Source organism: Hippoglossus hippoglossus, chromosome 24 (assembly GCF_009819705.1).
Source record: "Hippoglossus hippoglossus isolate fHipHip1 chromosome 24, fHipHip1.pri, whole genome shotgun sequence".
Classification (NCBI taxonomy): Eukaryota; Metazoa; Chordata; class Actinopteri; order Pleuronectiformes; family Pleuronectidae; genus Hippoglossus; species Hippoglossus hippoglossus.
Genome location: NC_047174.1, coordinates 6,855,959 through 6,869,312, shown reverse-complemented (window position 1 = coordinate 6,869,312; position 13,354 = coordinate 6,855,959). Strand labels below are relative to the sequence as shown.

General features: G+C 40.8%; 3 protein-coding genes across 5 annotated transcripts in view; 1 reads left to right on the top strand and 2 right to left on the bottom strand.

The window, feature by feature from the left end:
• Positions 1 to 930, bottom strand: part of rngtt (RNA guanylyltransferase and 5'-phosphatase) — a 70,129-nt gene extending 69,199 nt beyond the window's left edge. For 2 of the 3 annotated variants that reach the window (XM_034580131.1, XM_034580132.1), the window contains exon 1: positions 474 to 877. In XM_034580131.1, coding sequence (XP_034436022.1) covers positions 474 to 537 — 64 coding nt within the window. In that variant the 5' untranslated portion in view covers positions 538 to 877. Of the gene's footprint in view, positions 1 to 473 lie in introns of all 3 variants that reach the window. The other variant, XM_034580130.1, reaches the window with a different exon arrangement.
• A 1,028-nt stretch (positions 931 to 1,958) lies between these two features.
• Positions 1,959 to 11,085, bottom strand: LOC117758233 (interleukin-31 receptor subunit alpha-like). Its single transcript, XM_034579744.1, has 17 exons — positions 10,958 to 11,085; positions 9,413 to 9,656; positions 7,557 to 7,829; positions 7,335 to 7,461; positions 7,052 to 7,230; positions 6,848 to 6,960; positions 6,652 to 6,675; positions 6,397 to 6,550; positions 5,919 to 6,001; positions 5,569 to 5,785; positions 5,282 to 5,446; positions 4,158 to 4,259; positions 3,937 to 4,080; positions 3,718 to 3,852; positions 3,340 to 3,424; positions 3,066 to 3,147; positions 1,959 to 2,470 (listed from the first exon to the last, which is right to left on the bottom strand). The coding sequence occupies exons 2-17, from the start codon at positions 9,465 to 9,467 to the stop codon at positions 2,015 to 2,017; spliced, it is 2,394 nt and encodes a 797-aa protein (XP_034435635.1). The 5' UTR covers positions 9,468 to 9,656; positions 10,958 to 11,085; the 3' UTR covers positions 1,959 to 2,014.
• Positions 10,968 to 13,353, top strand: rdh14b (retinol dehydrogenase 14b). The gene is made up of 2 exons (XM_034579749.1): positions 10,968 to 11,359; positions 12,231 to 13,353. The coding sequence occupies exons 1-2, from the start codon at positions 11,006 to 11,008 to the stop codon at positions 12,846 to 12,848; spliced, it is 972 nt and encodes a 323-aa protein (XP_034435640.1). The 5' UTR covers positions 10,968 to 11,005; the 3' UTR covers positions 12,849 to 13,353.
• The last annotated feature ends 1 nt before the right edge of the window (position 13,354 follows it).

Genomic DNA, 13,354 nt, shown 5'->3' with positions numbered 1-13,354 from the left:
CCCGTTAGCTACAGGCGCAAAGTCGGCTAAAGAACACGCAGCCGAATATAGCTTCATACCGAGCTCCATTTGAAAATGTGGCAAATAAACATGGTCTCGCTGAAAATGGCAGAAGTTCACACTAATCTTTAACAAACTTTGCACTAGTATCATCCACAGCGCTCATTCAATAAATCGGCTATCGAACTCCCAACAACAACAACAACTACCCATGGGTAAAATGATGTCAACGTGGACCACACAGCCTGCTAACATCGTCACATTGTGATGCTAACCTGGCAGTTTTAAGGGACAGAGAATGAACCGAGGCAGCAACACAGTGACTGTAGCAGCAGGACAAGTTAACCAGGCAGAGCTGCACCAGCCTGTTGTGAGACACAGCGCGGGGCTAACGTTAGCACCGCGAGCATTAAGCTGCCTCGACCTAACGCTGGTTTGTATGAGTTGTTTTGGGTTTTTGTTTCTCTGCTCACCCGCCACAGGATGTCCCTTTCTGGGACAGTTCCGCCACCGAGGAGGGGGTCCGGTGTGTGACATGTTCGGGTGCAGTGAATCCTCGGTAAATAGCAGTCTGCGGCTTAATGCTACCCCCGCGAGGTCGTGGCTATCCCCCGGTTTGTCGTTCACCCGAGCACCGCGGACTCGAGGCCCTTCAGCTGCTAATTCAGGCGAATCATCCAACAAATTTAAGGCCGGTCAACTTTCTGACGGGCCGACGGGCCAGTACACGAAACATACGTTCCAGCGACTCTCGGCATATCAATATCCCAGCGACGGCGTTATATTTCCTGTGTGTTTATCCTTTAATCCACAGCAGTCACAGATGGAGGTAGCTAGCTAGCTAGTTCAGGACATAAACTAGCCTTCTTCCTCTGGTTGTTAATATTTGTAGTTGAGGCGACTTCATGCGTCACACTGCCCCCTGTGGACGCTGGGTGCAGTGTCACTGAGCTTAAAAAAAAATACCTTCTACAAAAAATAAGCATCAATATCAAAGAAGGCATTAATAAAATGTTTTTTTCCTCTTTTCTCATTCGTAACCAATTCTATATGTTTCAACATATAATCTTTAAAATATTGAACTCCATCAGGAAATGATCAGATGTATCCAATTATGTATTTTTCTGAAATATTCAACATTTTGAATGGTTTTTGTTAATGAAAAAAATTGAGTTTCATGCCTTTGAAACTCAATTACACCCAAACGCAATTTAAACATGAAATCGTAGACAGATTTTTATTTTGAGTGTCTATATGGTACTTAATAAAGTCTGAACCAATTTCACAAAGTTTGCTGTTGAAATAAAATTTGTGGTCATACATTAGATAATGTCTGGGAGCTGTTGTAGCAAGGTTTTCTCCCAATGTACTAAAAAGAGGATTACCTCTATAAACATTAATGTAATTCAATTGTTTTTTTTAATCCTTTAAAGGTAGTTTATGTAGCTTCCATGTCATTGTTGGTGAAAGAAAGGACTAAGTGAGCAGGAGCATTATAGTCTCAACCATGTCATCTACGTTTTACAAGTGATTATGTCAATGATAACGGACAGGGAATGACAGGAAATCTTATTTTTATTACAATACATAGCTAATATTATGGGATTAACAACAAAATATCAGTTCCTCTATTTACATTTGCTCACTGACGGACAAAAAGGTCGAGGTTATCATGCCCTATAATATAAACTGTACAACTGTACGCAACCTCTGTACTATACAACCCAATACTGTTGGCACCAATGTGATTATTCAGTAAAAACAAACAAAGAAACATCTCAAACTGAATAATAAAAAAATAAAGAATATGTTTTACAGTGCATAATGTTCGGTCCACATAGATTTTGTTCAAATGAAAAACTGTTACTAAAGGCATATACACTTATATACTCACAATATTGTTTACATCAGGTAAATACTTAAGCTGGATTTCATAAAGCTGCTACACACACATACGATCTTTAAACACGTTGCCAAGCAACAAACTACTGTGGAAATATGAATTACGAAATCTTTATTCAGGTCTGATGTATTCCTGGATATTGGAAATTGATTCTGTTTCTATCACCGGCCCTTCTTTCAACATGTTCAAACTGACATAAACAGTCATCGGTGCTTTGTTTTCTGGCTGTTTTACTGGAACACGCTTACTTTGTTTACTCGTCCTCAGATCAGGTGTTTCCACGGAACGCTGACTTCGGTATGGGCTGAGAGGCTTGTTCCCTGGAGACAGTAAGTCTGTGAATTCTGCAGACGAGCACGGGTGTGTCTCAACATGTTCATCTGGTTTTTCATTCTGTAGTTTCGATGTAAGACACGGGGTGTGAACGTTGTATTCCTCAGCCTCGTCACTTTCTGGGTAATAGCCGCTAGCTGATGGACAGGCGGGTGTTTTCTGCATTTCCTCTGTGAAAACTCTATCACAGAAGCTTTCAGACGGATTACTGAAAGCCTGGAAGAGGCACATTCCCTGCGGACATAACATTCACATAAAAGAAAAGACCAAAGAGACATTAAGTGATTTTTTGTTGTATTTTTCTCAGGAGATAAAACCTAGGATACAAAAAACCCAGAGTATCAAGTAACACATGGGACCCTATATTCCAATATTAACAATTAACACTTGGGAGATGTTTGTATTTCTAAAGGCTGATTCCAGTTTCCACATTTGAAAACTTTAAGGCCAATCTGACGACTTCAGGTAGTGTGGAGAAGACTGTAAATTTGAATGCTTTAGATGTTCATTTAGGGAGACACACTTTGACAGTATGGCTGCAACCTACAATTATTTTCATTATGTATAACCGAAGATTATGTTTTATATAAACTATCTTTTTTTTCTGTAAACTGAAGGTAAAATGCTGTATGTCCATTATAATTTATCAGAGCTGACGATGAAATGTTTGAATTTTCTTGCCACCCAAAGAGAATCTGTTTCAACTGTGACTTAACTTTTTTATTGTCTATTCCAAATCCAGTGAGTCATGAATAATAATAACCTGGAATGTACTCATCTCAGCCAATTTAATATGGTATTAAGTCATTATTCCTATTTCCGTCTTCACCTTTTGATGATCTGGTAACAGCCACTCCGCCAGAGAGCTGAGGCCTGGATCTGGCACCGGCTTCTCCCTGAATTTCTTCCATCTAAAAAAAGCAGATTGATAACCATCATGAAGGAAACAAGTTTTAAGATTGAATGGCCACAATCTCAAGTGTTAATGCGCAAATTTCAGCTTTTTTAAAATTTGCTTACATGAAAATGTCCTTTGGTTTAGTGTTTTAATTTGAAATCAACCTTTATTAAATCATGACAGACACTAACAATGTGAAACTTACTGAATAGTGCAGCATAATCCAAGAGATAACACAATAATTATCACGATGCTTCCACAGACACTGAGCACTGTTATCATCCTCGGATCTGTAATAGAAAAAAAATCAAACCATGTCACAGCAGTATCAGACGGTGGAGCGAGAGCGTGTTCAAATCTCCATACATTCACTGTTATGTTCTGTTGGTGTCACAGCAACATGAATGAATCATGTCGTGTGCAGCTCTAAACTTGCTAATGTTGTAATCCATCATCGCCAGTCAACCAAGGACATATGCAAATTCATGAGGGCTGCAGCAGTACTCATAAAACCATAAATAAGATGTGTGACATTTGTTTTGAAAACCAGAAATGTCCTCAGCCCTTTCAAAGTTATACTTACCAAATCTTTTGGTTTTAAAGGAACTCTCATTGCTTTTAGAAGTTCCAGTGGAAGCTGTGGCCTCGATGTAGATTATATATTGGGTGTCTGGATTCAGATCTTTTAGAAGTACGTCCCGCTTTGTGCTATTAACATCTAGGAGAAAACCATCACAGACGTATCATGAATGGAATTGTCAAAGGAAATAAATCTCTTCATACAAGTCTGTGCTTGCCTTACTGAGCATCGGCCCTTCCGGAGTTCTGTAGAAGACCCTGTAGTTGATTACAGCACCACTGCATTCCTCCTGCGACTGTGTGATCCAGCTCACACTGGCACTTCTGTGGTTAGCTCGAACACTGGCGACAGAGATGTTATCTGGATCTGTGGAGATCATGTTTTCAAATTTAAAGACTGTGGTTAAACGTTTAAGTCATTGTAAAGCATGAAGAGTGTTGTACCTCCTATTCTAGAGCAGATCTGAACGGCTTGTGAGCCACGACCCGTCTTGTCATCAAAGAGGGGAGTAACTGTGATGTTGTATTGCTTCTTATCCAGGAGGTCTGCAAGAAAGGGAAGACTCTTGAAAATCTATCACAGCGAAGAGGCAAGTGATCTCCTGCTGTGTCGTTCATGTGTGAAAGACAAACTCCCAATAAAGTCCGAGCCCATGAGTCTCCTGAGTTCACGTCTGAAAACAGCTTATGTTAGTAGATGCGCTAAATTAGCTAAACTAAAAAGTCAAAGTAAACATCAAATACATTTTTCACAAAGATGTTTTTTGTCCTTTGAGGTAGTTCTTAGCATTAAAGAAGAGCTCATTATAGTTTGGCTTTAATAACTTATTTTATGCTTTAAAAACCATATGAAAAATCATGATCAACAGCTGAGACTGACTCGTGATTGGTCGAGAAAATGTATCAGCAGGACCTCGCTTGGCTGCTTTCCCCCGATCTCTACTGCACAGACTCATAGAATGAAGTGAATTAAAGGTCAAGTGTGTAGATATTAGTGACATTAGTGCAGGTTGCAGCCGAATACCCCTCACCTCACCCTCCCCTTCCCTTCCAAACCTGACAAAGACACTGTGATGGCCTTCAGTTGTCATAAAAACTCAAAAGCTGTTTAGTTTGGCGGCCTCCGTAGAGAGGACCTGCTACTGATGTACATAAAAAGTATTTAAATATGGCCCGTTGTAAGGTAAAGAAAACAACAACTCCTAAAATGAAGGTGAAATACACTTGTGAAAACATCACTGGGATTATTCACTGGAACTTTAAATGTCCTCAGAAACGTTTTACCACTGAGTGTATGAGTCATCCCTGTGAGAAGTGAGTCATATTTCTCAAAAACTCCAAGATTTTACTAGCGAATGCACTACCGAGCAGTGTATCCATTATTTGCCACACTTGAACGATGAAAGATGAGACACTAATTGATCTGGCGGTCAGCCAAGTTAAGTTACGGTGAGTCAGTGATGGGTTTGACTCAGATTCTACCCACTTATTCCATGTTTTCCTGTTTACTGTCACTAAGTATTCATTCTATCTGACGTTTATCTTCCATTTCAGGTCAGTTGACTCACCAAACAGCGACGTGTTAGTGTATTTGGTCTCATTCCAGTAATATTGATTTCCATCGTGGGTCCAGTCGATCATGTAACCTCTGACGGGCTGCACAGGAGCCGTCCAGCTGACCAGGACAACGCCTTCTGTGGCTGAAGTCTGGATTTCAGTCACCTGAGGGCGGCCTGCCAAGTGAAAAGAAACTGATTGATGCCGCATCGCTAACATCCGCATGAGGCCAAATGCACTGAAAACAAGTCAATCAATAAATTGCTAAAAAGGAAAAATCTATAACATTAAGACTCACTCCCTGCAGCGGCTGGAACGTAAACAGAGTCCTTTGCGAGCGGAGATTCATTATGGAACACTGTGAGATCCACTCTGTGTTCCTCTTCATTCACATCAACATCACAAGTTGAATTGCTGCATGAAGTCTCCGTGTAATTGAGCCCAGTTGTGTGTTGCTTGTAGGGAATCTGTTGGATTTTGTAGGAAAATGTGCCCTCACATGTTGCAGGAATCGGCTGTGGAGACAGTTTGAAGCACTTAGTGATGCAAGGAACTCGGGTTTTTCTTTAGAAATTGTGGGTTATAAAGAAGGAAGTGAATTTATGTGAAAATGTGCGACACAAAGGCAACATTAAGAGGGCTCCTTACCTTCCACATGGCATGAACCTTTCTGATTCCATTTGTATCCAGTTTGGTTACTGTCCTCCACAGGTGCAGCTTGACATCACTCTCTGTAAACATATGATCAAATTGTCACACAAGGAACAACACTACACAACACAACACAACTGTTCACACCTCGAACCGAAGCCCAAAACTTTCAGCTACAACAGATGCAAATAATTAATGATAGAACTGTGCTTATTTGGGGTTTTCTGATGTTCTTTCGTCACCCATGTTGCATCCTGCCACCAAGTTTCGTGGGAATCTGTTAAATTGTTTTTGTGTAATCTTGCTTACAAACAAACATACAAACCAACCAACACACAAGGAAAGGAAATTATCTATTTAAATGATCCCCTTTTATCAGATCTAATAAGCTTTCAGTGGTTTTGAATAGTGAGATGATACCTTCTGAACGGCTGGATATAGTTTTATGCAGTTTGGAGCAAACATTTCTTCTTACTATTGAATTTGGTCAGAACCGTCTTCTCCGGGCTCCAGTCGCTCCAGGGGGCTCTGTCCAAAGCACAGCGGACTGAAACCTTGTAGTTTCTGCAGGAGTCTACCTTTCTAGACACCTTCCCATCCTTTCCAGACTCTAAAGTACTTTTGTTCACCTTCGAGAAAAAAAAAGGAATCGGTTAGAGACATAAAAGTTTTTTTTTTACTTGAAAACATGAATTCCGTTTGAGGTGCCAGGGTAAAATGTGTCTCTTACGTTTGGAGTTTTGTTACCGACAGTCTGGAAGAGAAAAGGCACCAGAGGTATTTGAAAACCAACAACCAGCATTAAAAACAGCTACTAGCACATATTGAAAATTTGCATTCACTAAATTATCAACGAACCAAGCAATGGTATTTTTTCACATTAAAATAACTTTTTTGTATTTCTTACTTATATTTGTCGGACATACCTCGGTGTATTTGTCTTGACAGTTTATTTTTCCCATTGCCTTTGACCGCTTCCACTCAATCTTCAGATTATTAGACTCGACAGATACATCTATCTTCGGAGGGATAATTTTCACTTGGGGAACATAATCAGAGCAGCACTTTCAAATACACAAATGAGCATAGAAATTATCGCGAAATTACACAATGTACTTCTTGATACTTACATATGTTAGAGAATTCAAATTCATAAGTGTCGGAGTCCGCTTCCCAAGCATCGGTTTTAGCTCTCACAGTAACAGCTAAGGTCTCGGACAGTATTATTTTCTCAACAAAATCTTTGGCGGTGCATGTGGTTACATGCGAGTTGCACAAACCACTCCGTGTAACCGATGACGAGGAGACACTGAAACATATATACGTTTTAAGTTAAGTAGATAAATCACAAAGGAAATATAAATGTTACTACAATGATTCTTACAGAAACAAAAGAAACGAGAAGCTACTCACAATAGAGTGTAGTTTATTTCACGTGAAGAATTATTCTGATGCTCCCAGTTGCACGTAAACAGTTGTGGATAAAGTTCGTATTCTTGTTCATCATAATGCAACATGCATGATATTTTGCTGGGTTTTGCTGTGGAAAGAGGAAGTTTTGCATCATAAATATAAATAAATATGTATATATTTCATCTAAACGGCTAGAATGCAACAATATAAAAGGCTTCGTACTGTAGGTTTTGATGATGGTGCCGCCCAGGATTTGCTGTATATTTGCACTGTGGCACTCCAGCGCAGCACTGTGTTGTGTGAAGTTGGTCAGTGACAGGACGGAGTGTGTGGAGTTGTTGATGGTGTTTGACAGACTCTCGTTGATGATCTTGTTGTCCTGAGTCCAGTAGACTTCGCCTTGGACGCATGACCTCTGGCAAAATACCTCGGTGTCAGATCCCACCTCAATGAACGGATCTTTAGGGTAAACATCACAGCTGTTCCCGTGCAGGCCTGCAGGAAGAGATGTTATTCAACACTTCAAAATGTGAAGGAAAATCTAGTGCTGCCTAATGATGCAACAAACCATCACATTAAAGGGACACTTTGACATTTTGTGAAATAAACTTCATCTTGCCAAGGGTTACATGAGAAGATATTAAATTAAGTTAAACTGAGCTAAAAGCACCAGGCTGCAGCTTCGTACTTAACAGACATCGATTCTATCGTCTGACCCTTGAGAAGGAATCTTTGACCGTCCTCACACATTATATCTGTACACCACCAGCCTGTCTCATTCCACACATACTCCTTTCTCTCCAAGCAATACCCAAGGTCAGGTTGTAGATAAAGGGGCCACATAGCAGTACATTGTAGTGTCTACCCTCATTTTTTCGCACAAGTTTTATACCTACTTCAGATGCTCCAGACGGAGAGGCACCAACTCCAATTCTTTTCTACACTAGATCAGTAGAGAGATGTGATTTAGGAATGCATGCTTTACGCTTAACTATCCAATAGGATGTGAACACCTACATGTAACATAGAGAGTGACAGCAATGTTAGCCTTTCATTGATGTGCTGTTGGAATGGGTGACGCAGGGTGAGGGAGATATACTGGGATTCTGTGGGAGACATCTTCAGACTTGGGGGTGACGATTGCTCATGTTACTCTGTTGGCGTTGGTATATTGTTTCACCTTCTGGTCTCTTTGATGCATCAAGTCTACATTAAAGCAGGAGGTTGTCCAGATGAGTCATGTTCACGACAACAGGAAAATGTCCGGATCATTCGGGAGAGGGATGGCGTCTGGGTAGAGCATGCAGGAGGCAGGACAATGACGGAAAATCTAATGTTTTTGTAGACAGCACATCAACACTGGTGTCGGCCCTTAACGCCAACAGCTGGGAGATATTACGGAACATTTCCAAAGAAACTGACTCAGATATTTTCCGTTTCACACTCAGCCCTTTCGGAGAATTAAAAGAGAAACAATGGACGCAGGAGAGTTACAGTGAGGTGCTGTTGTTTTCCTCCTCACATGTAGTAAAACTCAGCTGAGACGTTAATTGTCCGTGTAGTATTAAATATTGAGCCTCTGACAAAGAAGTGGCAAAAAACGTCCATATCTCCATGATTTTTAAACAGAGACTTAGATTTCCAGTTGAAGCGGCAGCACAGGAAGACTGTACTTTCATTTAGAGTACATTAGTGCCACGAGTTATTTTATTATATCTCAGACGGTATTAAGAGCCCATTAGAGAAATATCTTGTTTCAATCAGAGCAGAAAAATGGGCTCCAAACATCATCCACTCCAGCACCACTACATCGTTATATTCCAGTCACAGAGATAAACACATTTTCTGGACACAACATTCTCAAGAAAGTTTGATTTGATTTAAAAACATTTGCAGCTTTTGTTAAGATATTAAATACGACTCCCGTATTAACCATGGTAAACACTATGTTATGAAACCAAAACAAAAGAAGCATTTTCCAGAACTCTCATAACAGCATTTGTCAGGTCCTGCATCTGCATTCTAACACCATATGTCACCTACGACAAGACAAATTAAGATATAAACGCATTTCTCACCTTTAACAACGAAGAGGATTAAAGCCAGGATAAAGGTCACTTGGAAGGTTTGCATCTCTTTAGTCCAGTTACCACAGATAAAAGAAAGTCCCGCTTAGACACATTCAGAGGTGTCAGATATCCAGAGGCATTAGATAACAGTGTTTTAAAGTTGCTGTTAAAACATAATGTTTCCTGCACTGCACCTCATTTCCTCTCTAACTCTGTATATCAGCCATCAAGGAAACGGGAAGTACAGCAAACCCTGAAACAAACGAGAGGAATTACCCAACTGGAGACGCGGAGCGCAAAGAGGAAGTGAAGTAACTTGTCCGCTGTGCCTCGGAGACTTTGATGAGATCATCACTGGCAGAGCACCATGTGTATAACTTTGCTAATTCATACACAAAAGACTTATTTTGCCACAAAAATGGCCTTTTGGGAAATGAGAGCCCCTAACACCCCTACTACTACTACTACTACTACTACTAATACTACTACTACTACTAATAGTACTACTACTACTAATAGTACTACTACTAATAATAATAACAATAATAACAATAATAACAGTAAACTTTATTTATATAGCTCTTCTCTTAACAATTTGAGTGCTTTACAAGGAAGAAATGATGAGATAAAAACAATGGAACATGATCAGAAAGTAGAACAACAAAATTGAAAGACTTGCATGAATAAACGAATGAATTAATAAATAGATAAATAAATATTAATAGGGTAAATAAGAGCAATGTCAATCGTTAGTAAATGCTTAAATAATAAGAAAAATGTTCTATATGCAACAATTACCGCACTTAATTAATTGATAGTTAATCGATTAGTGGATGTACGGATAATTAATCAGCAACTATTTTATAATAGTTTTGTTTTGTCCATATGAACAGTTGGTTTCATCACAGAGAGAGAGAGAGAGAGAGAGATAGAGAGAGAGAGAGAGAGAGAGAGAGAGAGAGAGAGAGAGAGAGACAAACGGACAGACAGATACATAGAACAACTTTGTAGGCGTATCGCTCCACCTAGTGGCTGATGCCTGTAACTTACAAGGAGATAGAAATTGGTGAAAAGACAATATCAGTAAAATGAACATTTTAATATTATCTATCATTAATTATGGATATTTGTACGAAGCCGATCTGGGCCGATAGTCCGCTCCTTTATAAATGAACTCAGTTATAATGTCTTCTGTGTTTACAAATGTTTTAAACAGGTGAAGAGCTACAATTAGTTTATAGTTTGATGTGGTTCGGTTGCGAAAATAACCCGGAAGTAGTTTAGAGCATTCGCGAGCAAGTTAACGCAGCTAGCTTTGTTAGCTTGTTCTAATTAGCCATGCTTACATTGCTGCTAAACGACTTAGCAGTTATTCAAAATGTGTTTATTATTATTATCATCATTATTATGACTATCATTACAGTATTATAACTTATATTGTTAATTAAGTATATTACCCACAATATTTAGTGTAACGTTGATATGTGTGTGTGTGTTGTGATTTGTGTAGCAATTACTTCCGGGGTCATTTTGTAACTTGAACACATAACACACCGTAACACCCTCCTCGTCCCCGCTGACCTGTCTCCGGTCCCCGCGTCCATGTCCACCGCGGTGCTGATCGCCGCTGTTGTCGGCGGAGGGGTCCTCGTCCTCATGCGCCGCTTGTTTCCCGTGAAAAAAGCCGGCAAGCTGCTCCGGTATGCGGCCGGCACGATGCGGGGGAAGACGGTCATCGTGACCGGGGCAAACAGCGGGATCGGGAGGGCCCTGACCGCGGAGCTGCTGAAGCTCCAGGCCCGGGTCATAATGGCCTGTCGGGACCGGGGGAGCGCGGAGGAGGCGGCCCGGGACATCCGGAGGACGGCTGGAGCGGAGCAGGGGGAGGTGGTCGTCAAACACCTGGACCTTGCTTCTCTTGGGTCAGTCCGGAGGTTTTGTGAGGAGATTTCTCAGGTGAGTGTGATGGTGGAGAAGTTGGATCATATCCATCCATCAGTTTATTCATTATGGTTTAGTTCTGCTTTATGAATGACTGTAAAAGTTGTTTACTTCAGAACTGTCACTAAACCCACAGTCACCTGACATCACTCTGAACTAAAAAGTCCAAAATATAACATCAAGATAAAAAAAACTTGATTGCAATATATATCAAATTTTTCAAGTTTTTTTATTTGTAAGTATTTGCTCCCAAGTGAAAGTAGAATCAGTATTTCATAATAAACACATTAAGTAGAAAAATATCAAGCAAATTAAGAAACAAGGAGAACGATAATGACAGAAACACTAAGAGCAATAAGTGAAAAGCTCAAAATAAGGAAAACGTTAATGAAAATAGGTATAGTATGAAAATATTGTACATATTTATATATGTACACAATATCCTGTGAATATTCCTAGTAACCCCAGAAAAAGTAATTTGAATCATCTATGCTTTAATCAGACTTTTTGATTTGTGGGATGAATGAAGATCAGACTTCCTCCACATTGTTACATCACTTTAACTCATGTAAGTCGCGTTTTTTTTCCTTTGGGATATTTCTGTGAAATATTGCATTTGTTATTCATCATTTCTTTCCCCTGAGCCAACATTTACCTCCCACGACCACTGGGTGTCTCAGTGTGAACACCACAAGACTTATTCAGATAATCTATTAGAGCTTTAATGAATGCAGGTTCAGGGTAAAGGTCTGCAGTGTATATAAGATAAATATACAGTACGTTGTCTGTTACAAGCGCCTCATTATACAGATTAAATTAAGTTTATTTATTATTTATTTATTATTCCTTCCTTGAGTCTGGTATTAAAATGTCTCTGACCCGTTAGGAGGAGTCCAAGATTGACGTGCTCGTCAACAACGCAGGACTCTACCAGTGTCCCCACATGATGACAGAGGATGGTTTCGAGATGCAGCTCGGTGTGAATCACCTGGGTCACTTCCTGCTCAGCCACCTCCTGCTGGACCTCCTGAAGACGTCAGCTCCCAGCCGCATCGTGGTGGTTTCCTCGAAGCTCTACAAGTACGGCCACATCAACTTCGACGACCTGAACAGCGAGAGCGACTACAACAAGGCCTCCTGCTACAGCCAGAGCAAGTTGGCCAACCTGCTGTTTACACTGGAACTGGCTCGTCGGCTGGAGGGCACGGGGGTCACGGTCAACGCTCTCACCCCGGGCATCGTGAGGACCAGGCTCGGCCGGCACGTTCAAATCCCTCTCCTGGCAAAGCCCCTCTTCTACCTCGCTTCGCTGATCTTTTTCAAGAGTCCACTGGAGGGGGCCCAGACTCCCCTCTATCTGGCCTGCTCCCCAGAGGTGGAGGGAGTGTCGGGGAAGTGTTTCGCTAACTGCGAGGAGGAGGAGCTGATGGCCAAAGCTACAGATGACCAGGCAGCTAAGAAACTGTGGGACATAAGCAGCAGGATGGTTGGACTCACTGACTAAGCACAGCCCTGCTCTGCTGACGGTTCCTCAGGGGACTCATGCTTTCTCGGACAAGATAATTAATCCCCGGCAGCTTCACGTTGACTGTACGGGGAGAGATGGCTTGTGTAAAGACCAGTTGCCACCTTTGGGATAAAATAATTAATGGCCTGACATTATGTCATCTTGTAATAAGTGTGTAAATTAAGTCTATTTGCTGAAGTGTGCTTAGAGTATGTTGCAGAGAGCTGATGAGAAGTGAAAAATGAGCCTGTAAAATTGATGGCCTTCTAAAGAGTGGACAAGAGTTACTGTCTTACTTTTCACCTCACTAGAAAGACAAGGTATAGATATACTCCAGATGTGTTCCTTGAGATGCTGCTGCTGCTGAAGTGTGGCTCCCTCCTGTGGATGGATTCAGTCTCATATGTAAATCCTTTCTTACCCCAGAGAGAAGTGAAAGGATATGAAGCAATAATCTATAATGTGAAATTCAGATGCACAAGAATAAATACAAGAAAAACTCC

Coding starts and splice junctions, on each gene's coding strand:
- LOC117758233 (XM_034579744.1), bottom strand. CDS start 9,467: ATGCAAACCTTCCAAGTGACCTTTATCCTGGCTTTAATCCTCTTCGTT. Junction 7,830..9,412: donor AATCCTCTTCGTTGTTAAAG/GTGAGAAATGCG, acceptor CTCTTCCTGCAG/GCCTGCACGGGAACAGCTGT. Junction 5,447..5,568: donor CGTTCCAGCCGCTGCAGGGA/GTGAGTCTTAAT, acceptor TTCACTTGGCAG/GCCGCCCTCAGGTGACTGAA.
- rdh14b (XM_034579749.1), top strand. CDS start 11,006: ATGTCCACCGCGGTGCTGATCGCCGCTGTTGTCGGCGGAGGGGTCCTC. Junction 11,360..12,230: donor TTTGTGAGGAGATTTCTCAG/GTGAGTGTGATG, acceptor CTGACCCGTTAG/GAGGAGTCCAAGATTGACGT.